The sequence below is a fragment of the Oculina patagonica genome, chromosome 3 (genome assembly GCF_052425735.1).
Source record: "Oculina patagonica isolate OP01 chromosome 3, crgOcupat, whole genome shotgun sequence".
Classification (NCBI taxonomy): Eukaryota; Metazoa; Cnidaria; class Anthozoa; order Scleractinia; family Oculinidae; genus Oculina; species Oculina patagonica.
In genome coordinates, this window is record NC_135760.1 from 21732855 (window position 1) to 21758447 (window position 25593).

At 40.1% G+C, this 25593-nt stretch overlaps 3 protein-coding genes across 3 annotated transcripts; 2 read left to right on the top strand and 1 right to left on the bottom strand.

The window, feature by feature from the left end:
- The first annotated feature begins 1315 nt into the window (after positions 1-1315).
- LOC144645431 (CD63 antigen-like) lies at positions 1316-2383 on the top strand. The gene has a single exon (XM_078505010.1). It carries the CDS (start codon positions 1471-1473, stop codon positions 2275-2277), a length of 807 nt encoding a protein of 268 aa, XP_078361136.1. The 5' UTR covers positions 1316-1470; the 3' UTR covers positions 2278-2383.
- A 166-nt stretch (positions 2384-2549) lies between these two features.
- On the bottom strand, positions 2550-16759 carry LOC144645373 (cell cycle checkpoint control protein RAD9B-like). Its single transcript, XM_078504936.1, has 17 exons — positions 16696-16759; positions 16542-16612; positions 15654-15803; positions 12996-13110; positions 12750-12849; positions 12303-12409; positions 12028-12134; positions 11864-11928; positions 9867-10028; positions 8281-8577; positions 7110-7174; positions 6791-6863; positions 6166-6209; positions 5793-5821; positions 4557-4718; positions 3788-3823; positions 2550-3323 (listed from the first exon to the last, which is right to left on the bottom strand). The coding sequence occupies exons 1-17, from the start codon at positions 16727-16729 to the stop codon at positions 3264-3266; spliced, it is 1677 nt and encodes a 558-aa protein (XP_078361062.1). The 5' UTR covers positions 16730-16759; the 3' UTR covers positions 2550-3263.
- A 166-nt stretch (positions 16760-16925) lies between these two features.
- Positions 16926-23790, top strand: LOC144645307 (uncharacterized). Its single transcript, XM_078504836.1, has 8 exons — positions 16926-17820; positions 18487-18589; positions 18910-18978; positions 19417-19556; positions 19788-19856; positions 20707-20794; positions 21508-22020; positions 22330-23790. The coding sequence occupies exons 1-8, from the start codon at positions 16990-16992 to the stop codon at positions 22557-22559; spliced, it is 2043 nt and encodes a 680-aa protein (XP_078360962.1). The 5' UTR covers positions 16926-16989; the 3' UTR covers positions 22560-23790.
- Positions 23791-25593: the final 1803 nt, after the last annotated feature.

Here is a 25593-nt window from a genome sequence, read left to right on the forward strand (position 1 = left end):
TTCAGGTTAACTTTGTGCGAAGTAAATAAGCTCTAATTATACCGACCCTCAGTGTAACTTAAATTATTTTGTCGGTAATTTGCGCTGAATCAGCGAGATTTTAAGTTTGCTTAAATAAAATCCGGCTTGAAAATAAAACTAGAACAACATAGCTACATGTACGATACTGGAATCTAGCTAATTTTAAATAGACAAGTACCTTGGCAAGAAGCAACTGCCGACTTGCATCCCGGTCCTTGTTGTTTGATTTGCCGTTGTTGTAAGACCAGAACTGCCCAGAATGCCAACTTTTCATGTATTATTTTCTGAAATACCTATCGGTTGGTTCCATGTACGCTTCTTGCCAAGTGTTTCCTCCGGTTTTAGGGAAACATAAACTGTTTAAAGTTGAACCGTTTCCAGCCAAAGAAAAACGTGGTTCAGCACCAGAGCAGAGTTCACACATGCACACAGCCTTGAATAAATTAATTATCATTAAAATTAATGAGAGTAAAAATTACTGTCATTGGATGACTTCAAGGCACGCAACAATGTGGTTAAAAAGAAAACAATATTTTTTTCCAGGGATTTGGACGCCAACTGTTTTGTTCTGGTTGGAATCGAATTGAATTTTCCAGTTTTCTAAAACGGAAAATTTTTCGGCATTTTATTGTTTTCACCAGGAAAATGAACAAATTATTTGTGTAGTATAAGTCTCGTCAAAAAAGGGCGAAAAAGATGGCGACTGGAAGACTTACCCGTAATTCGTAGAGCGTAAAAACCCAAATCCCGCTCATAGAAACGCCCAAAAAAGCCCGGGGGCGGGGGAATGCACATTAAAGGGGCGGGGACCCTCCTCGTATCGCAAAGGGGTGTAAATTTTGGATTTTTGATCTAACTTAGGGTGTTCCGGGCAAAATGCCAATATTTTAGCACTAATGGTCTCGTTTTGGGCTGCACACGAAGAAATATACAAATATAACTTCTATTCTTAGTTTTTTTGGTATCTTTTATAAGTCAAGAAAAGCTTGAGCCACACCTAGATTGGTCTCTTTTAGGGGTTCTTTTCAAAATTTCCGACAAGCATCCCCGCCCCTTTCATATAGGAGTCCCCCCGGGCAAAAAAACTCTAAAATCTTCATACCCAGCCCGGGTACCCAGCATGGACAATGTTGTTAGCACAGGGACGAATTTTACTGCCTCTGTTAGGTTTGCAAGGTATTGTGATAAAATGTACAGCCCCATCTTTTTCCGTACGGTGGGTTGCGAGACACGAGCGCGAAGCGCGCCTAACGCGCGGGAGAAGAAACGAAAGGTACACTGGTGTTCGTTTCGTTCGTCACGCAATCGTCGATTCCCTCTCTCGCGCGCGCAACATCTGAGCTACTTTTGTGTTATCAAGTTTCATAATAGTTACGCAATCTCCAAGACCACTCGTTTTGCAACAAGCATCTTTGTCTTTTGTAACTCTCTCCAACACAGCCATTCAAAATGAGGAGCAGAGTAATTGGCACGATGCGCTGGGTCAAATATTTGATGTTCTTCTTTAATGTAATGTTCTGGCTAACTGGAGTGGCTCTTGTAGTGATCGGGGGCCTCGGGGAACTTCTGTACGGCGACTACAAAAACCTCACTCAAACCGGCTTCACCTCAGCTACAGCAATGCTTATAGGAGTAGGCGGTGTCATAGGAGTGCTTGGCTTCGCTGGATGTTACGGTGCAATCAGGGAAAACTACTACACGCTCAAATGGTTCTCGTACTTACTAACATTGCTGCTGATCGCTGAAGTCGCGTTAGGTCTGTGGTTGTATTTTGCGCATTTTAGCCTTGATAAATTCTTAAAGGGTTTCCTCGACAACATATTGAGCAAGTACGAAGAAGACAACGATGTACAGGACTTAATCGACAAGGTACAGCGAAAGTACGACTGTTGCGGGTCTAAAAGCTACAAGGATTGGTTTAACTCGGAATGGAACAAGCAACGTCAAAACAAAAGCGCGCACTATTGGGTCAACAGTGTACCGCGATCGTGCTGTCTTGCCAACACAACGCAGATGCCGAGTTGTGGAAATAATTTGGACACCCCAGGCAGACCAGCTGAGAGGTTCGTGCATACTGAGGGCTGTCTACGACTAAAGGAGTTCTTCTCGAAGCATGTCACTTTTATGATCTCTCTCGGAGCAGGAGTGATGACGCTACATGTTCTCGCTATCCTGTTTACGTGTTGTTTGAGGCGAGCGATCAAACATTCGTACATGTTACAGCGTGGTGATGGAATTTTGCTGATTTCTACTTGATTTAGTCGGAAAGGGTAAATTTGCAATAGAAACCGTTTTCAAACTAACAAAATTGTAAAATACTGTACTTGTTACGTAAGTGGGATTTGAAGCATCTTGTGTAATACCCCCTTTCACTCGTCACACAATATTTCTCAGTCACGCAACGACGTGACGTGTCAAGTCAAAGAACATCTGTGTAGAGGAACATAAGGCAATTTTACACGAATTATATGAATGAAAACAGTGACACCAGTGTTGTGTTTAGTCACAAATTAACAACACCATGTATATATTATTTAAAACAATTTATCTGAGTGCCTGTTCAATCAGACAAGAAAGAGATACATATCAAAAATTGTGTCATAACTGATTGAAGTGAAAAAAGGTAAAAGGGACATTTTATATGTAACCGAGGATCTCAATAAATATGGACATGTCCAACGAGAGGTTGCGTGATATCCTTATTACGTGACAATTGACGACCAACACAAATTGCAAACACTCAATGGATCCTCAGTGAATATATATTTTTTAAAACACGTTTCTTAACTTGTTCAATCCTGTGTGTTCTTTTTAATGACCGAAAGAGCTCTGTTAGCAACCTTTATAGCATTATTGTACTAGCTACAGTTTTTCAAGCTTATTTCGCTGCTTTCCCTGTCAAGGAGTGTTGGTTACCTACCAACAGCCAGTTGTTTTAAAAAGGATACAAGTCTCGTGTCTACTTATCCTGGATAAAAGATCTAATAAAGAAAAAAGCGTTCCTGTTATCTTTGTAAATCCTGCCTAACAAGGCCACGTTAAATTACAGCCACATCTTTGGCCAGATTTCAGTATTTCTGTGTTTCAGAAGACTCTATCAGCGTAGTAACGGTTGATAACAGAAGTTCCTTAAAAGGCCTGAACGGTAGTCTTGCATTAAATGCCATTTTGTTTTCTTCTTGAATGTTGCGCGTTATGTCTGTAGCAATAGTGACAGTGTTGTCACGAAAGTAAAATTTTCTTCAGTCTTCATCGCTGTCAGCTGCGAGTACAACATCTTGTGATACACCCTGTGACACACCCTATGGACAAAACAGTACAGTACATATTGTTAACTTAGAACACTGCAGAGGAGATATTATTTCAGAAGAAAAATGGTATGCACTTTGCAATGTTTTTTTCTTCTTCAAACAAAAAATCATAAGGCCTACGGGTTTTCAGGCCTTTTCACACATAAAGCAAGTGTAAACAAGCGCAAGTCATGTGCAAGAAAATGGACAATTCTTAATTCCTTGCGCTTGCTTTTGCGTTTCTTCACACGTGTTTTTCCTTGGATTCGCATTTGCCTTTGCATCCCTTGTGTGAATCAGCCGTCTCTTGTTGCTTGCGAAAGCATCAGTCAATCAGAGACACTACACGTAGAATTTTACTTCTCGAATCTCAGACGTCAAGTCTCACGGTAGCGGGAAAATGACGCACGAAGAGACAGGTCTGTTTACTTAGTAAACAAAACACAACAAATGTTAACAAGGACTTAGAAACTTACTTTAGACTTTGAAGCGCTGAAAAACATGGATTTAAACTGCAACAAATAAAACAAAAATTATCATCAGTCCGATATAAACCATGGCATAGAATGGAAATTAAAGGGAGGATTGGATTCTGACGAGAAAAGTTAAAAGAGGTCCGAAATAACAAGAAAATAATTGTTCTGATCTTGTGAGGTATTTCGTGACATTAGTTAGTAAGAAAAAAAAAATGACCAAATCATTGAGGGGTCTGCCAATTCGAGAATGTGGCACTGTGTCTACAATTACAGTTGAATCCTGCATCTTTACGGGAAGTCGATAAATGTTCGCGATTTCGGGGGTTGGAGGCATCTGAATTCAACTGTATACCTAAGGCTGGGAAATAAACTAATACGAGCGTGGGATTTTCCGGGGGGAGGGGAGTGGTGGGCTTCCATGAGAGAGACGGAAATGCTTGTCCTCTCGCTTAGGGGTGTAAATTAAGGGTTTTAGTCTTACTTCGGGTGTTCAGGACAAAATGCCAAATATTTTTAGTAAACAATGTTTCGCTTATGATTGCATGTGCATGTGAAGGAATAATAAGACCGATCAGGCAGAAAAAAGTATCTTTTAGGGGTCCAAAGTAGCTTGAGCCATGCCCAGATTGGTCTCTTTTAGGGGTTTTATTCAAATTTTTCTACGAGCATCCCCGTCCTTTCCACATAGTACCGGGAGGACTCACTGAATTGGCGGGAAAGCTATACCCGGTTAAACAGGTTATGAATACTGAAGTTATACACGACTTACCTTTTTGTGTGGTGGTGTCCCTGGAATAAATTCATAGTCGTCATCAACCGCGACATCCATCAAGCTGTCATCAGGGTCAGTTGAATGTTTTCTTGTCTTCTTTTGTCCACTTTGCTTCAGTGAGTTACCTTCAGGGCTGATACAACTGTCCCCGAGGGAAGGCTGATTTAAAATGACAAGTAGTTATTTTAACACTTTGTCTGGCAATGATATTACAAATGGTTGTTTTTACCGACAAAGCATACAGAAAGGTTTTAGACAAAAAAAAGGCAAAGACTGCTTTTGAGCCAAGTGGCTTCTCAGGCTGGAGCTAACATTGGTTCAAGTAGCATTAAGCAGTTAGGAGTATTGCTACTCCCCCCTGGATGGGATGCTAGTCCATCGTAGGATTACCCCCAGCATGAAATTCGCAGGTACCCATTTACAGCTATTTCGAGAAACGGTGTCGAAAAAAAAGCACAAAACTGCACAAGCCAATCCCTAAAGGTAGTATGGGTAGACGTATTGAGCTACTGCACGTGTTAAATACTAATGAGATATAACAAAATAAGCGCAATTTTCAGGTTTTCTTTCTTTTCAGACATGTAGAAACAAGGTACGTTTAGACCCTCTGAAGTTCAGAAGAATTTTTCCTCACTCAAAGACATGCGACAGTAATAGTAAAGCTACAGATATAGGCCTCCTGAGAAGACAAACAAATTCTCCACGTACAAAAATACAAACTTGTAAATTTCCTCTAGGCCAATATGCAAAATTCCAGCGAATACCCAGACCACCTTACGGTCTTGTCGCGTGCACTTTGATGTTTTTTTTTTTTCGACAACCTTTCTCGAAATAGCTGTATACACTTGGGGGAGAGAGGCACTGTGAGAGTAAAGTGTCTTGCCCAAGAACACAACACAATGACTTTTATCCGGAGTCTGGCGTACTAACCATTGGGCCACCGAGCCTCCCGTTTTAGACATGGCCTGCTCTTTATGCTTACAAGGGTCTGAACTTTATTACAAGATTTGGCCTTAAAAAAGGGAGCATTTTGATAGTCCAGTGGCACATTCGCAGGTGACGACTTTAGGGGTAAACGCCAGTGTAAGAATAATTTTTCTTTCAGACACTCTCGAGTTCTTGCAGGAGGATCTGCCCAAAAAAGACCTGTGTCATCCAGATTTTTTACAGTTTGTCAAATATTTTTTTTTCAAAGGAAGACACAAAGTTGATAAATGACAAGCAATCTCTTACCATGTCCACATTCTTCATGAATGATATTTCTGCAGGAAAAAGAAAGAGATCAAGTTAACTCTACACCGCAAAGACCTTTCAAAGTGACCTTGTCGGACCTTGTCGTATCCAGTCTCATGGTTTGCTGCCAGTGAACATCTTCCCTAGAGTCATAAGCTGCTTTGGTTATACTAAAAGACAAATGTCTGGACTAAAAATTCACATTTTTCAGAAGTTCATCGTTTGGAGTAGCGTACTTACTTATACAAGTTGATAATATTCAGATTGACTTTTCATGAAGGTTAACCGTTTTGAATTCTTATATGAATATACATGTATAGCTTAACAACACTTTATTCTGCTTTAATCCTCAAAAATCCTCAATTTATCATACCTGTGACCGAACTTGGCGGAGTCTGTATAGGTCTTGCACTGCGGCTAATCGCGAATTAAGGAAGATGACGTCGGTAACAGTTGTGTGGCTCACGAACTTGTGAAACTTAGTTATAAAACTATTCCCTATTGAGCGGTTTCACTCGAGTATCGAAAGTACAAATGTAATTCGTATTTACTTTGGTTTTGCATTACTTGCAGGAGGCAGCGTGGCCGAGTGGTTAGAGCGCCGGACTTGAAATCTGGAGGTCCCAATTATGACACGCTCGCCAATCATGACACGCTCGCGCACGTTTTCCCGCGCTTTGCGCTGGCTACATGTATTTGTTTCGTGTTTTGATTGGTTCACTGGAATGTCTTTATCTTTTGTGATTGGCCAAAGTGATTACATTGGTTTTAGTTTTACGACACTCAATTGAAAACCGCTCTATAGTCTGTAAACAAGCCAAAAAATGCGAGTTTTAGTTTGGCAAGTGTTTGGCTAAAAGGACAACATCTCCACTCTGATTGCTCAGAGAACGTTGCACGAGAAGACAGTATCAGCAAAAGTCACCGAATTTAAACGCTAAACCAACCAACCTAACAAACAAACAAAATTAATTGAAGCAAGAATGTTCAAAGGATACACAGAAGTGTTAGCGCTCTCCTGACTTGCCTCGGGAATAACTGACAGTTCTCGTTTTCCTGCGGTGAACAGATCTAGAAAACAGAACAAGATAAGTCTCTTACATGCATGTATGAGAGACACCACCATATCGATTTTAAGAAGGACCTAGACAACTAGACTTGCACCAAGTCGCCCTCTATTGGCGAGCGAAGCAAGTCTACCAGACAACACATACCGAGCAATAATGGATTCAGTTTTAAGAACAGTACTCTTAAAGTTATAGTAGTTGTTTTCACAGGTAAAAACTTTGTTTTGAAGATGTTTTGTAAGATAATTACCTTGATATGGGAATGAATCACTGAAGAAGTCATCCAGGACTGAACTTTTGTTGGCATCTGCACTTCTGTTACATCAACAAAACAGTAAAAACGTGGCTTATAAGTGATAGCACTAACTTCAGTCTTGGTTGCACGAAGCATTTAGGAGTATTGATACACCCTCCAGAATGCAAGGAGGCACATTGGCCTAATGGTTAGGGACGGACCATTTTTTTTTGGAGGGGGGGGGGGGATGAAAAATATTGAAAAAAATTGTTTGCAGGGCCTGGAAAGACAAAATAAATTGTTTGCAAAAACGATATGTATAACAAAAAATAGTAAGAATCTCGAAAAAAAATGTTTGCAGAGGTGCATACACTAAAAAAAAAAAAGTTTGCAGAGGAAAATTTTTCATCCCCCCCCCCCCCTCCAAGAAAATAATGGTCCGTCCCTTAGTGCACTGGACTGCAGATCAAGCAGTCTAGGTTAAACCCTGGTCAGGGACATTGTGTTGTGTTATAGTAGTGCCTCTCTCCACCCAGGAGGATAAAGGGGTAACAGAAAATTTATCTCTGGGGGTAACCCTGCGATGGACTTGCATCTCATCCAAGGGGCAAAAGAAATACTTCTAGTTGCTTAATGCCATGAAAAACGGGATAAGCTTCAGCCTGATGGGCCACAAGGTTTAAATGCAAACTTTATCCTCCCCTTGTGCTGTTACCTTGATGTGGTGGGGAGGCTTGCATGTCTCAGAGACCCTTGTGAGCTATACCGAGTAGGTCCAAACAAGTCCAGAAGGTCACGGGGTAGAGACCAGACAAAAATCAGCACCTGGTCCTCCAGATTGGGGGTTGGGCGTGGTGCTAACAACTCCAACCCGTAGAAAATACTTTGTTATGGAAACAACAACAAATGCGACAACAACTGTGGACCCTATAGCAGACTTGAGCCAACCAACTGGCCACATGACTACTTCTGATGAAAGCCCTCGGGAAGTCAGGAGTATGACAGATAGTCTGCTTGGGCCTCAAACCAACATCCATCTAGCTACATGGAATGACCGCACCATGTTTGAGACTTCAAGAACAGCGCAGGTTACCAGCGACCCTCCTGAATGCATTACTAGTTCATTGTGGGTAGCCCTCTCCTTGACATTTTGGAAAAAAAAAAAAAAAAAAAAAAAAACATGTACCTTTGGCCGGTTGACACTGCTCCTGTCTTTACAACATCATTGTGATTTATCATCTTATCAGCCTTTTCTTTTGTCTCTTGAGATGACAAGGGTGCCTTCCCATCCAACAATGCTTGATCAATCTCTGTGATATCTAAATCATCATCATCATCATTAAACATCGAGTCATCTGGTTGATTGTTGTTGACATGATTGCTTCTCTGAGAGTTCTGTACAACTGAAGTGTTGTTAAAAGATCTTGCAGTGGATTTCCGTTGTATCTTTTCAGCCAATGATGGCAGGTTGTTCTTTGCAGAGCTAATAAAGAAATGACAGTATAAACAGATAAATAAACAAACAGTGTACATGTAGTAAGTAAACTAAGTGCTGGACTCTGGATCAAGTAGTCTGGGTTCTAGACATGGCCAGGATCAGTGCAATGTGCTCTGCATTCTCGTCCCCAGAGCGGCTTGTCCCTCTTAGCCGGCAGAGCCTTGGGCACCAAGAACAAGTGCCTCTGGGGACAAATGATTCGATTTTTTTTACAAAGGGGACGACAATGTGTGCTCTGTGGCAAGAGACTTTACTTTACTCTCACAGTGCCTCCATTACCCAGGTGCCTATAGGTTCTGGAAAATTTAATGCTGGGGGCAACCATCTAGCAACTTTTTCCATAAAAATGTAAAACTAATGTGTGTTTTTAAGGTCAGCTATAGCTAGTTTTCAGGCATGCCACTCAAACAGGGAAAACAAATATTTCAAATAAACATAACATGGTTAAAAATCCCAACTGGCAGGAAGCAGATCAGCATGATTGAGGGGCTAAGCTCAGGATGACCAAGAACAAATCCAGCAGGGTGGTGGGCTCAAAACCAGGACCTCTGGATTCAAGACCAGGACTCTAAACAACTCAGCCATGCTGCCTCCTCATACAAATCCTACATTTTTTTCAAGCTTTCATAGCTGACATAGATTTTATACCAAGATGATTCATTACATACAGTCATGGGTACAGTAATTGTGAAAAACAGCTCCCCTCACCGACTGGTGACAGCTTTCCTGTGTTTTAGCCGAACCAACAAATGGCCAACTGTCAGCCAACAAATTGCCAACAGTCGGCTGACAGTCAACCAACAAATGGTCAGTAGACGACTGACAGTCAGGGGGAGCTTTTTTCATAATTACCCATACATGTAACTGTAGAGATGGATGATTTAGATTTAACCCAAGCATACAACAAACAACATCATTACAGACTCTGCACATTTAATCAGCATCTGCAGTAATTTTCCCTCCCTCCCACCCTTTTTTCCGGTGGGCGGAGAGGTTTTGTTGTTATTGGGCAGTCCCCCTCTGGCCTCGCGCAGGGGGGCTGGTGTTGTTTAATTTCAATAAAGGCCTCTCTCTGTGCCAAACTATTGGTCTCTGTGTTTGGTTATTTGGGTTGTAGTTTTGTAGAGGGAAATTATAAACATGGGGGGTGGCGAGGATAGAACTTAACATACACTATACATGTACATGTAGTTATAGTTGTCTGGATGGTCTTCATAAAACAGCTTCCAAACACCTCAAATTTTTTGAACTCAAATTTTTTGAACCCTTCCCACCTGTTCACTTGTTTTCCTTTTGAGACTTTATTAGTTGAGGTGCTGGCCGCTGTTGTGACGGAGGCTTGAGAAGACTGGGACGAGGACTGATGATCAACCAATGTTGCCAATACAAAGTCAGCCTCATATGTTGAGTCACCATCCATACTGAACACTATAGGTCTGAAAGGATTATTAAAAATACAGCAAAACCTGGTAAGCAGGGCTGTCATTAAGGGCCTTAACCTGTAACGCCTGTTACGGCTGAGTTCACCAATGTTATGGGTGAGGATGTGGGTGTTATACATGTATGTTGCAATTCATACATGGCGAAATGCTACAGCTGGGTTTGTACCCTCTTTCACAAACAATTTTCCAGTACTTTTCCAGGTCTTTTCAAGGACTCAGATTGATTTTTCCAGGGCTCTTAAAATTTCACATTAACCCTTTCACTCCCACGATCTCAATATTATTTTCTCCTTAGGGACTGGTCAATAAGTAGAGGGGGGTGGGCCGGAGCAGAAAGGGGGTGGGTCATCAGTTTTTGACCCCGCAAAAAGGGGTGGGTTGTGTACTTTTGATCTACACGAAGGGGTGGGTCATCTTATTTATATCAGTATAAATTGATAAATTTGTTGAAGTGAGCAGTTTTAAATGAATTTCTAGCGATTTCAGGAGGCCGAAATATAACAATTTTCCGGGGGAGCATGCCCCCTGACCCCCCTAGATCGCTCGTGATCATAACATCAGTTTGGTCTGTCTCTCTTCAGCCTGTGTTGATTCATTCTGTGCTTTAGGCTTTTACCAGTAAACTCTTTTCTCAAACACTTTGAAAATATGAATGATAGACTGTGGTTGTTTTTTTTTTTCTGTTATCAATTTCTACAAAAAAATATGAACTATTTAATAATTGTTTATGAATGTATATTACACACTGTTTCAGTTTTCACATATGTTTGTGTCTAAATTTTCCCATGGACTTTACACACAAATATGTTGAAAACTTAAAAAGACTAGAATAAAAAGTGAGAAATTCACATTCTTCTTTGGCGTGCTAAGAAATGGAAAAAGACGTACATGTAACCGCAGTGTCCATCAGGGAAAATTAGGGTGGTGTGTGTAGGGAATCACACTTAAAAAGCTAATATCAAATCAAAAACCTCCAACCCCTTACAGATGATAAAGAAATGATTGATCCCTTAATAATGAATTTTTTTAGCAACGGGGGTGGGTCATGTAATTTTCAACCCCCTATCAGGGGTGGGTCAGTCCGTTTTGAGCCAGAAGGAAGGGGTGGGTCACAAATTTTCGAGCCACCACTTTTCCAATTGCTCCGGCCCACCCCCCTGGTACTTATTGACCAGTCCCTTACTGTCTGTACATTTCTTATAATGTTAGTTCTGAGAATTCAGATGTTACTTGTGAGTTTAACAGATTTCCAGAACTTTCCAGGACAGATAGTCTTTTCCGTACCATTCCAGTCCTGAAGCTTGCTTCTCGAAAGCCCCAAAAACTTTTCGGGCCTGTAAAGCCATTTTACATTACCTGTATTTTGAAATAAGAGAAGTGTATAGACCTGAAACTTTGTATAAAGGAAAACTCTGTTCATATGAAAAATATCATGGAATTAAACAGCTCTGTAATTATAAGACTTGAGCTTTTGCTATGGTTTTTCGGGTGCGAAAATTTTTTGAGACCTTCGAGAAACGGGCCCCTGGAAAGTGACACAGGACCTGTTCAAACCCTGTACAGGTAAAATTCAACGTTGTGGTTTCTTAAAAACTTAATGACAGCTCTGATAAGCAAATTGTGAAGTGATTATTGGGAGACTGAATGGGATAGGATGGGCACATAATGAAAGGTGAGAAGGTTGGTGTGCTTGATCAATAAAAACACTATGGCATGTTTCAATGTAACACAAGCTCACAATTTACTGCTTGGCCAATGCTATGTTAACAAGGTCATCATAAGGTGGGGTTCTAACTTTGTATTTTATAATCTAATTACGGCTCACTTACTTCCCACTTGTTTCAAAATGTACATTTATCGGTTGACTTGAGAACTCGGCAAATGTCAAAATAGCCTAAAGGTAAGATACAGCAGTAAAAAAATAACATGTTAGCAAGAATTACTCCAGTTTGAATTACCCGGTAGTAAGAAATTCTACAACTTCAGTGTATACCCTTAGCTCCTTGAGGCAAAATGTCACATCTGTATCAACGCCAATCTGGTAATTATCAAACTCCTCTGGAACAAGCATCATCTCTGTGTGAATTACTCTGTTTGGATCTAAAAAAAGAAAGGACACTTCAGAGAACAAGCAATGCTTTGCATTGTGACTTTTCTTTCTCTGAGTCTGGTGATCTTGCTTTTGTCCAGACAACAATCCACACAGCACTTTCAGTATTTTAACTTAATATGTATTTTTCCATTTTTATTAAATAGATTGTCACTTACCAGGCTCATCTTCCACATAATTCTTGACTTTAAACGTCTCAGGACAAACTACAAGGGTGACTTCTTCTTGGTTGTTTGGAAAATTATACATTGCATCATTGAGAATCCTGTTAAAAAAATTGAATGCCATGATCATCAACATTTCATGACAGGGGTGGGAACAGCTAATTCGAAAATTTTTGACAGAGTGAGGCTAATATCTTTTCTGCCAGCCCAAGACTTTCTTACAGTGTAGCCATGCAAAAAAGACTCGGAGAAGGCATCACAAAAAAATTCGAGATAGCAAGGGCAATGAAATTTGGCCAAAATTCTACATGATACATGCACGTATTTGTTGTAGGACCATTCACCACCTCTTGCGATAACTAACTGTGATAGCTTAATATGCAATTTGGGAGACTAGTGTTTTTATTTAAAGTATATACTGCCCCTTGAAACACTTCTTACTTTGCTTGTGCAGTAATGAAATTGGGACATAGATCTTTTGAGAACACAGCTTGCAGTGTTTCACACTCCTGGAAAGTCAAGTTGTAAGTCTTCGTAATTCCTGTTGGAGAATTAAGATATAATTGAAAATTATCCAATAAAATCTTAGGTAAAAACCAAAAATGGAAACCAGTTTCAATTAGCTTCGATTAATGAAGTTATAATCAGAACTTATTTTATCTTTAGCATAGGAGATACTATATTTACCATGTCGACAGTAAAGCAGGAATACCAGTCTGGCTTCTCTGACATTCAGATCTATTTTACACTGATCCACTGTCTTCTCAATTGTATTCATTGATTTGAATGCTGACAAGCATGACTATAAAGAGAAATAAAAAAATTATAATTTTAACCCACCATAAGGTAATGTACATGTAATGTCCCAAAGTATTGGAAGGATGGGAAGGTCAGCAAGTTATTTTGATTCTTAGACCATTGGAGATGTCTAAGTATAGGTGCTTAGGTACATATTAGGGTGCTTATTGGTGTCTGGGTGCTAAATCAGAATAGGGGCACTTATTGGAGAGGGGGGACTTATTAGAGAATGGAAGGTGCAGTGTCCTAATGGTTAGTGTGCTGGACTCTAGATCGAGCAGTCCAGGCTGTAGCCCTGGCTGGGGTAATTGTGTTGTGTCCTTGGGCAAGATGCTTTACTCTCATAGTGCCTCTCTCCATGGGTATCGGCAAGCTAATGCTAGGAGCAACCCTGTGATGGACTAGCATCCCATCTAGGGATAGAGTAGGAATACTACTAGAACCTTAATGCTACGTCAGAATCTGGGATAATCTCTGGGGGTACATGGGATGCAGACTTTTAACCCTACTTCACTTATTAGAGAGGAAGAACTTATTAGGGAGGGACCCCTTATTGTGTAGTTCTTGAGAAATATATTCTTGTTATCTGAGGGCAGCATATTGACCTTGTGCTAGATTGTTCTGTCTGACTTAGTTTGGTAGTGAGTTCCTCATGGCCTTCATGTTATCTGAGGGCAGCATAATAACCTCATGCTAGATTATCCTGTCTTACTTGGGCAGTGAGTTCCTTATGGAACTCATGTTATCTGAGTGAGGCATATTAACCTCCGCCTAGATTTTTCTATCTTACTAACTTTGTTGGTGAGTTCCTTATGGAACTCATGTTATCTGAGGGAAGCATACTAATCTTGTTCTTGATTTTTCTGTCTAACTAACTTTGGTGATGAGTTCCTTATGGAACCCGTGTTATCTGAGGGAAGCATACTAATCTTGTTCTTGATTTTTCTGTCTTACTTCCTTGGGTGGTGAGTTCCTTATGGAACTCATGTTATCTGAGGGAAGCATACTAATCTTGTTCTTGATTTTTCTGTCTAACTAACTTTGGTGATGAGTTCCTTATGGAACTCATGTTATCTGAGGGAAGCATATTGACCTCATGCTGGATTATTCTGCCTTACTTCCTTGGGTGGTGAGTTCCTTATGGAACTCATGTTATCTGAGGGCAGCATATTGACCTCATGCTGGATTATTCTGTCTTACTTCCTTGGGTGGTGAGTTCCTTATGGAACTCATGTTACATCTGAGGGAAGCATATTAATCTTGTTCTTGATTTTTCTGTCTAACTAACTTTGGTGATGAGGAACTCATGTTATCTGAGGGCAGCATATTGATGTCATGCTGGATTATTCTGTCTAACTTCCTTGGGTGGTGAGCTCCTTGTGGAACTCATGTTTCCTGAGGGCAGCATATTAACCTCGTCCTAGATTTTTCTGTCTTACTAAATTTGGTGGTGAGTTCCTTATGGAACTCAGGTTATCTGAGGGCAGCATATTAACCTCATCCTAAATTTTTCTGTCTTACCAACTTTGGTGGCGAGTTCCTTATGGAACTTATGTTATCTGAGGGCAGCATATTGACCTCATGCTAGATCCTTCTGTCTTACTTACTTGGGTAGTGATATTATATTATCTGAGGGAAGCATATTAACCTCGTCCTAGATTATTCTGTCTTACTTCCTTGGGTGGTGAGTTCCTTATGGAACTCATGTTATCTGTGGGAAGCATGTTGACCTCATGCTGGAAGGGATTGAAAATTCCTGGGGGGTCGGGGGTTCTTAAAGACTAACAAATTTATAGAAATGTATGAAGTTTAATTGGAATTTCCAGAGGGGTGGGTTCTTATAAAATATCCCTTCCATGGGGGAGCCGGAGGTATGGATATTTTAAAGAACTATACATTGGTGGAAGGGTCCTAATCAAATCATTGCGGTATGCTTTAAGACTTGACTAACTGTTGTCCAACAGTACTTGCTATCGGCCAACATTTGGTGGCATGTCACCACACATGTACCTTATTCTTACTTATTTTTGCGAGTACAAATTTTCGCAATTTTTCACGATTTCAAAATAATCGTGAAATTTAATACACGCGAAAAAAACATTGCAAGAAATTTAAGCATGCATAAATTAGTACCATATTATTAATTTATATAGTAAAAATTTTAAATGTTTGGAAAAGCAACTACAACTGTATTTATCCTTGAAAATATATTTCCGTCTTGTTTTCGACTAGCACCCTTCCTCTGATTACTGTTTTCTTCAGCTTGTAAATTGGCCAAATCCTCTTTACTACAGTCACCAAAGTTTCTGTTTGCCGAGACTCCTTGTAGTTACATTGAACCAGACCTTTGTATATTTCCAGTTGTTCCTTAAAGTCATTGACAACTGAGCCATTAAACACTGACAAAATCGCAAAATTTAATACACTTTTGCTCTTATTTTTCTTACAATCGCGAAAATTAATACTCGAGAAATTTGTCTCTCGAAATTATGCGAAATTAAGTACGCGCAAAAAATTTGTAAGAATAAGGTACATGATTCCTCTGACCTTCATAGCAATCTTGCACTTGAACATGTCCTCTTCTTCTGAATCTGTTGGCTGATCATTTGATCCATCGTCGTAACTTATAAAGAAGCTTTCATTGAAGAGGAAGCAGGCATATGCTGAGCGAGATGAGCTGACAGTTCTTAAGGCAAGCTGAAATGAATGACAGATCAAACAGTCTGAGGGGTGTCGAATGGTAAATGCGAGACTGATATCTTTTCTGCGAGCCTGAGACCTTTTTAGCCTTGCAAATGAAATTGAGACTGCGAGAAGGCGTCAAAGAAAAATTTGAGACGACGAGACCCCTGAAATTTGGCTAAAATTTTGCGAGACACACAGTTTTTGAAGGACCATTCGACACCCCTAGTCTGGTATTAATAACACAGCAGAAATTGACTGTCATAAGAAAGCTGAATTATTTACTGATAGAACATTATGCATTTATTAATAAGTTTATTGATGGTAAGATACAGTCAAACCTCTTAAATACTGACAACAATGGGACCGGGAAGAGTGTCCGTATTATGGAGGTGTCCAATCTTACAGAGGTAGAGTTTGTAAGAGTTTTTGTCTCTTTTGGGTCACGTAAACTGCCTGTAATAGGGAGCTGTTCGCATCATAAATGTGTCTCCTAGAAAGGTTTTACCCTACTACCTATTCTCTCTTTACCCCTCACAAATGGACACCCCCAGTAAGTGGCCCAAAGGTGTCCATCTATGGGAGGTACAATTTATTCAACAAGTATTAAACTGCGTCTGTCTTTGTGTCTGCCCCTTGAAAAGCCATGTGCTGGCATCAAAGCTAAAATGAGGTGCCTTCACTCCAAACCCTACACCAATAACTAAGGTGATCACGTGATCGGTGAAATCATCATGTAAGTTTTATACTTACCCCTTCTGATAGAGCTTCCAAATACAGCTCACTGCCAATCTTGGACAAACAATGGATCGCTTTGGCGAACACTGCAGAAACACAACAACAGGTTGATATAGCAAATGAAAGGTTTAACTCACAGTTAACTCATCAAACAGTTCGGAAGACTTACATTTCACTGATCTTCCAGGAATCACACAACGCATTTTACACAGCTGATAAGCTTCTTTTGACTTTTTTCGAGACCATGGTGTACTTTTCTATAAACAAAACACGACTTCTGCCTCGCAGTTATCCATTTGTTTCTTTACCGTGCACCATTATAAACATTTTTAATCGCAAATGGCTAAAATTGTCAAAAGATTTGTTCCAGAAGACCGCAAAATTCAAAATGGCGCCAAATTCTCTTCGAATCCGCTGACAAACCAAACATCTGGCTCAGTGCCTTGACGACCGCTCATTCAACATGGCGTCCACAACAACAAGGTTACCTTCTTGGTTACTGCTTTCAAAAGACGATATCATAAAATCCAGCGAGTGGAATGACTTAACTTCGGAGCTTTTCGATGCAGTACAACAACAGCTTACAGAAAGTCACGTTTCTTACTTCTCCGATCTCACAGATTCAGAGAAAATCATGTTTCTTGATCGTGCAGCGAAGCTCGTTCGTGACGGCTCGTCGTACCAAAAGCTTGTGGCGATAGTATCAGGAGTTCTCGATCGAAATCTGAACGAAGAAGTAACGCAGACTCTCATAGATCCAACGAATGCACACACAAAGACAGAGTTGCTTCTCCAAGGAGCCTCAAAAGCGGCAATCAACTTGTTGCAAAGATGGCCTGATTTAAGATCCAAGCTGTTTGCTTGTCTAAACCGTCCTCTTCCAGTTGATTTGCGAAAAGCAGTTTGGAAAATGTTTCTGGCGAATCCGATCGTTCGTAAAGAGTATTTAGAAAAGGTTTCAAGGAACAAACGAGACACGATTTCACCACATGATGCAGCCATAGGGCAGAAGTGTGAAGCGTTTTTGTCTTCAGAATCAAGTTTCCAAGAACTTTCTTCTCGCCAAGCTCTGCTTGGAATCATGAAAACTTCGTTATCATACCGACATGTGCTTATGAAGAGCACATCAACAATAGTTGACACAGACTACTTGTTAGCCTTACCTTTACTGAAAGCTTTAGTCACAGACAGTGATGTGAAGGAAGTAATTACTGAAGAAATTGCTGACTTTGTTGAAGTTTACTTTACATTTATGGAGTCCAGGCCTCCTCTGATGAAGGATTCTAGATCCAAGGTAAATTCCTGGTCTATAAAAAAAAGCTCCTTTGATGCCATGCATTATGCTCCCAGAAAGCTAAGCAACAAGACAGTGAAATTCTTCAATGATGATGTAACACTACACAGATTAGGGACAGGTGCTGTCACTGATTGGCTAAAATAACAAAAAAAAGAAAGAAAAAACACTGCCCAGAACTGGGCTGTGACAGACACGTCATCAGAATCAAATTTCCAACTGCACTGCATATCATAACAGATCATTATGTTTAAGAAGAAAATACTGGACTCAAGATGGAAAACCCTCCAAAGTTGAGGCCTTAACATATTTATTGTCCTACCTGAAGAACTGGAACAGTTAAATGGCTTATTTAAGTGCCAGTGGTTACTCTTGTTTCTGTAGAATGAACTTCCAGATCCCTACTCCTTTATTTTCCTTTATTTTCCCTCTCTCCCCCTCCCCCTTCCCCCTTTTTCCTTGTGCTGGTCTTTCAACTTTGGTTTAGGTGTTGGGTGCCCGTACTAGCCCCCTTTTTTCTTGGTTGGAGTCAGGAAGATGACCTCAACTGATTTGCAAATCAGGCCATCAGGACTCCATCAAGTGATATACTAAGTTTTGAAACTCTAGATAATTCTTTATAAATTTTTTGAGAAATCCTTTAAGTTGTACATTTGTTACTTTCAGGAATTTCAGTCAGCTCAAAGACAGTATGGGAGCAAAATGGCTGATATTCTGGATTTAAAAGATAGGCAACTTGCATCAACCATACAGAGAATACTTTCACAAGGTAAACTAGGTGTGCATTATATGCCCATGTTTGTTGCTTGATCATAAGTTGTAGTTTTCTCTCCTCCTCAAAGCTCTTTCAAACATAATTTTTCAGACACTGTAATATTCACTTCTATAATTTAATTTACTAATTCACCTCTGTAATGCCTGTTAGTAAGAATTATATTACACCATTAAATCTCACAGTTTAAAGCAAAATCCATGTCTTTACTATCCTGAATGGGGACTGAGCAGTTTATAGGTTCACAAACAAGATTGATTTGTTACTGGTGTTAATCAAGTAATTAACCCATATCTTTAAATTTTCTCTACGAACAGATCGACCAGTTCAGTTGGCTGAAAGTCTAGCAGCCTTCATGAGGTCTTATGTAAGATGCATGTTTGTTGGTAAGACCTTAGATCCTCACTCATAAATTGCTGAGTTTTTTTAGACACTTCCCCCTTAAGCAAATACCTCCCTTTAGTAGGGTCTTTCATTAGACACCCTCCTAAATGAACACCTTCCTTAAAAGCAGACACCTCTCTTAAGTAGCATGGACTCCTCCTTTAAGTGGACAACTCCCTTAGGTAAAACTGCCCTTTAGAAGCCACCTCTACTAAGAAAATCTCAATCACATGACTGTATACAAATCCAAACACTTCATTTTTAACATTTGAGTTGCCACCTCTTACATGAAAGTGGACACTGAAATGTGATCCAACGAAATCAGGACATAGTAAGAAAAGTAATGCTGATTCATTCCCTAGAAAAGCAACTTAAAGAAATTGAACATTAAATAAATCTTTTAGCTTCTTTTCATTTGTTAACCATTTTAATATTTGCAGGCTTCCTATCCCTTGATGTGGTGTGTTACATTTGGGACCAGTACATTCTGTGTATGAAGCTTCCATCCTTCCACTGTATTGCTACATTCTCTGCCGCCATGTTGATGTTGTTGAGAGACGAAATACTGACATGCAGAAATGTAAGACTAAGTTTTTAAATTAAGTATTGTTGCAACCAGAGAATGATCACATCTATATCAATTTCCTAAGATTCTTTACGAGCATTGTTAAAAAGTTAGATATGAAATTTGGTGATGCATCAATTGAAATAATTTCACCAATTAAATATTTGTCACCTGTCGGCTGTTGTATTAAAATGTGGATGAGACGTTTTTGTGTGATGTTTAATTTTTTCGTCTGACTGCACACAGGCCAAGGAAATTGAGGACGTTCTGCTTACTGGAAGCAAAAAACTGACCATAAGAGATTTTCAATCAGTGGTAGGTGCAGTTTTTTTCTTCTTTCGTAAGTAAGCCTGTTTGGCTTTTATTGACACTATTTTTTATTCACCGTTTCTTTTGCAATCCTTATTTTAACATCCGAGATCACGTTTCACGTTTGAATCAGAGCGGATTCCGAAGACTTTCTGGGTTTTCTTTGGTTTCGCATTTCAATCTCAATGATTGCCTCAGCAAACTGGTGCAGCAAGCTTAAACTAATCAGAGGAAAGATGGTATCTTCTTAGCCAATCAGGTGCAAAGCCAAAACCATGTGACTTGGTGTACGCGCGTTTTCCCGCGCTTGACAAAGATCGCATGTTTTTATTTAGTTCTGATTGGTTAACAGCTCTTTTTAGCGATTTTAGCCGTTCATGTTTTATACAGAAGCTATTAAAAATTTGTCGCAAAAATGAGTTCCCAAAACTTAATAAAAGTTTGTTAAGAACTAACGTCCGGTGCACCTCGCTGATGCTAAATACCCCAGACACGTTTAATAAAGGTTTCTGTTGTTGTTGCTGTAATACCAATCGGTTTTTTCACTTTCCAGCCAGAATAACAAATTACTTTTTTACGTCGAAATTCGGTCTCCGAGAATGAAGAGAACCGCAGCTGCTAATTAACAAGCTAACGTGATGTCTTCGGAGTTCTCGCGAGCGCTCGTGCAATTTTCTGATTGGTTGGCAACATCGGAAACTTTTCGGCTGTTTTCACGGGAACTTACCGAATAGGGCGCTTGTTCTACCGAGTACTTCCCAATGACACAAAAAGAACTTTAAGAAATTAAAACGACAACTATGATAGAATTGCAGCTAAAAACGCTTATCCAGCTCTCTTGTGTATCTCTTTGTAGATTGACCGCCATTTTATGGATGATTGGCAGAGGCAAGTGACGGAAGAGGTTCATGGATCTGAATTACCACTCGTGGATCCAGTAGCAAGTATGGGATCAAGTTTTAAATTCTCTTTACTTTTTATAACAAATTCAAACAGGCAGGTCATAAAAATGGAGGAGCTGATTATTGCAGTGAAGACGTCTTGATTAAAGACTAAGTACAGTAGAATCCCAATTTCTCCAATTTCCAGCGGAAACGAAAATTGTTCGAGAAATCGGAAGTAAGAGAAATCGTCGATTTCTCTTTTTCAGGGGAGTAAAATAACTGAGAAGTACTTAATCCAAGGGAAACGAAAATTGGTTCGAAAAATTGGGATTCTACTCTCCGAACGTAGATTATTGAAAATGTATGAAATATATTAAGAAATTTAAATACATTTAATTAGTTCCTCCTCCTCTTTATTTCAAAGTTAAAACTTTGTTCAAAGTTAAAAATTAGTTCAAAGTTTTAACTTTGAACTAAATTTTCTTCAGTTTGAGAAGAAGGAAACAGAAATTTCTGTTTCCTGAGAAAGTAAACGAAAATTTGCGTACAACCCCAAAATTTATCCACTCGTTAGCGTAATTAGTTTTTTTTTAGTCATTTGATTAGTTGCGGGCTCGACGACTCGAAAAACAAACTTCTGAAAAGTTTGGTTTTGTTGCCGTCACGAAAGATGCGCTAAAAACGCCGTAAACTAAATGCACAGCTCCTTAAGAAGATCACAGAATCAATTTACTTTTATTTGAGTTCTCTCATTATGTTCTGTCCGTGTATAGCGGTCGGCAGGCCTGCCCAGCCATGGTCTTGGTGGTTCCGAGGACAACCTCCTAGTCGGCAGCGAGTCGAAGATCGAAGGCAGACTCGCGAGGAAAGAGAGGAGGAACGCCGAAGACATCTTATGGAACAACGCCGAGAAGAAGCGAGGAGGAAGCGAGAAGAGGAGGAGGAACTACGACTGCGCGAACTCGAAATGAGACGACAGTTTCAAACAGAGAAACAACGAGAAAAGGAAGAGATTGAAGCGCTTGAGAGAGAGCTGGAACGCGAAAGAAGAGAGCGGGTGTCGGCTGAGAAACAGAAGGATGACGAAATAGCTCGATTGCAGGCCGAACTCGCTAGACTACGCGGTACGCCAGCGCCCAGTCCAAGTGTGCATTCCTCTGGTGCACCCTCTGAAAAAGGATCGACTCCAGTTGACCCTAGTCCTCATCCGCCGAGAAGTTCGCGCCAACAAGCGGAGGATCTAGTACGGTCGTTGCTGGGAGCGACACTTCACAGCCTGGATATGGGTAAGAGCTGTATTCTGTTAAATTCTTTGAATAACCGAAGAGCCTCAGCTTTAACGCAAAAAGTGCTTTACTGGAGAACAAAGTTAAGGTTTGAGACAGAAAAATTGTGTTTAAAGAAATTGGTGTTTTTTTGCATTATCGTTTTCATGTCACTGTTATCATTCCTGGCGCTGTTTGTTCCGCAAGCGCTGTCAGTGAAACTGCTACCGACCCGCGGGAAAGAGGCGTTCCCGCGGGTCGCGGCAGTCTGCATGGGATCGTGCGTCAGTTCGTCAGTTATGAAGCCCATATCATAAATATTTGTTGCAGTGGCCCACGGTTCAGAGGAACAGCGGACAAGCCTTGACGCAAAGACAAGAGATGCTTTGGAGACGAACTCTCAAGAGTACAAAGATGCGGAGAGAGAACTGTTTGGACGGGAACTTAAACCCGAGGACTGGGACAGAATGGAGGAAGAAGAACGAGACGAAAACACCAAGAAACTAATGACGAGATTGAAAGAAAAGAGAAATGAACGGCTAAACGAGACAGAAACATAGGTGTAAATAGAACCAAAAGAAAGTTTGCTCCGTACGATGCAACATCTTTCATGGGCGTATTCAGCTTACTATACTACATGTGAAAGAGTCTTACTCTGCCTGCAACCTCACCTGTTTAGTCGCTAGTCTGCAGAGCAGATGGTCGCACGTCCGAATTCTAGGTGGACCATAGCTTATGATCAGAGTATTGAACTGAAAACCAGTGCAGAATCTACTGCTTTTGTTCTAAAGATAATAGCGTCAAGCGGTAACACCCCGACGTGGCTGGCACGAGTGTGTACAAACAGTTTTGCCGATACCAATTTGGAAACGTCATAGAATTATAGAGGATAACTACCTCACCACGGTTACTGAATCAGATCTCGTTAAATTGAGAAGGAAGGGAACGTAAATTGCCCTTGATAACGAGCCGCGCCCGTAATGCAGGGTTCGACGGTACAGTTTAATGTTACTGCGAGGCAAAAAAGCAAAAATTGCAGGCAGTGTATGGCTCATTGCCGATCTTTGACGTTACTCAAGTCATATCTAATTTGTTAGGTTTTCGCTATACAGGCGATGAGACTAATATTAGCCGTCAAAAATATTTCAGGCAATTTTGCATATTTTTTAAATATTTTTTTATATATTTTTTTGGGATTGGTCTATTCACTAGATCTTATGTTGCCGACCTTATAACGGGTTCATTGTTTTACATAACAATGATTGACGTTAGTATGTAAATATGGTATACAAACGACTGTCTGGGGACTGTCCATATTATTTGCCACAGATGCTGATAAGAAACGCCGACATCAGTGAAAGATCGAGCAGACATGGACTACTAAACCTTGTCTGCCCCCGATTCAAACGGGAGTCAGAAGGCGGAAGGTCTTTCACAGTATCGACTACACGCCTCTGGAACACTATACCCAGCATCATAAGGAACAAGCCTAGTTTAGTAAGTTTTAAGAAGGCTACGTTTGAATTTTTTAAAGATACATACAAACATTTAGATCATTTTACTTTTTAGTTAATTCTTTTATATCAATTTCGTCATTTTAGAGTAATTTTTACCTAGTTTTTATATTATAGCGTATTTTTAACTAAATTTTGTAATTTTAGATTGTTAGATTTTTAGCATTATTTTTAGTTCTTGATTGTATTTTATATTAGAGGGCCACTGGTTTGTCAGTTTTTTACTGTTATGTGTTCACCCTCTATAAATAAAGTTGATTATTATTATTATTATTACCAAACTGTGTATAGTGTCTTTCTAGTTCTTGTACAGTTTTGCCACAGGCTTTTCAAGGGAACGGTGACCGCTCGGCGAAACAAGGAAGACTAATAACTAAACAACTGAAGCCTAACTCTTTCCAGGCTCTCTCTCTCTCTCCATTGCAAATGAATGTATTACAACTTCGATGGTAGTGTAAGCTTCATCAAAATATTGAATTGAATTAAATACTTCTACAATAACTCGCAATTGGCCCTAAATTATTCGTTCTTCTTTCGTTTTCACGGGAAGCCGAAGTAAAATGTCAATAAAATGATCCTGCTAAAACCAGAGTGCAAAACGTGACACCCGTGACGAAGAGCGGTGTTGCGTTACACTTCTGTTCGTTGCTCTGGATTTGATACACGATCGAATGTATATGGAACAGTCTAAAAATCGTTCGTTTCTATAGAACAGTTCGCTCTGTTAGTAAAATTAAAGTAAAAGTAGCATGGGATAAACTTACCCTGTGTTTTCCTTTTAGTTTCAATTCCTCTAAGTGTTTTCTTGTGTTGTTTATCCGCGCTATTTAAAGTAGTTTTCACAATCAGAGTTCCAGCTAAGCGACTGACTTGTCAAGCGCATTATCCCCAGCTTGACCCAGTCCAAACTCGCCTGAAGGTGATAAGCCAATCGGAAGCAAGCAGGGGCTTCTCGCGCAGAGGACCCTGGGAACTGTCAATTAAAGAGTCATGACAAATTCTGAATGATTGAGTAACCGGAAAGCATTGTGAGACTGGCTCGTGACGGTAGCAGACGAGAACTCTGCTGATTTCATTTTAAAAAGCCCAGGAAAATTAGACCAAGTTGCCAAAGAGTCTGTTGGGCCTTGGGTAATCAAAGTGAAACGACGGCCATATTCTAACTGTTTTAGGTTATTGGTTTGCGTATTTTGTATATTCTATATTTTCGTTTTGGAAAATTCTGTTTTACGTTTCTTTAGTTGTTGAACTTATTTGACTATCATTAAACTCCATTGGTTGGAGATTTTCATTAGGGCATTTCCCAGGGAAACGCTTTTTGCCGCAACATTTTGATACATTTACTCCACGATCCAACCCAAAACGATATTTTCCCAATAGAAAACTAAAAGCCTCAAGTTCAACAGTCACAAAAGTGTTATCCGCTGTCTAAGGTCATCCACTCGTTATCCACGCTAACTCGTCCCTAGTCGTCTTTCTTGTCTTTCTGGGGACGCGTGGGCGCGCGAGGGGCAAAGGGAAGAAAAAACAAGAGGCGTGCGCTTCCTTTATAAGACAAAAGAGACGACTGGGGATGTCTCAGGTGCAAGGGCTTCGCAGGAGTGCAAAAAGCATTTTATTTCTAGTGGACTTGGGACAACTGTAAAAATAAAAATAGAAGGTATCGGCGTCAAACCGTCTTCATGCCTTTTTTAAGTTTTGAAAACTTCGATAGCTTGTTAACAGGGAGCTTACGCATAGACGTTTTTGAGCGACGGACGGCAACCGGATGTTAATGTTTGCTTTTTTTTTTTTTTTTTTGCGCGCGCGCGCTTTCACTTCAGTGGCCGGGGGGGGGGGGGGGGAGTGCACTATCAATATATATATGGACATTTATTTGAAAAAGAATCAAAAAGGCCGAGTTTAGAACTGAGGAGCTTTAATAAATGGAGTGAGTGCAGTGGCCAAAAGAGGCCAAATCTTACTATTTGACTTCTCAATAATGATTGTTTTAGCACATGAAAAGAAACGAATGATTAAAAACTAAAGAATTATTCAGGTTTTAAACAAATCGAGTCTTTATTACATTTGTATATGTACA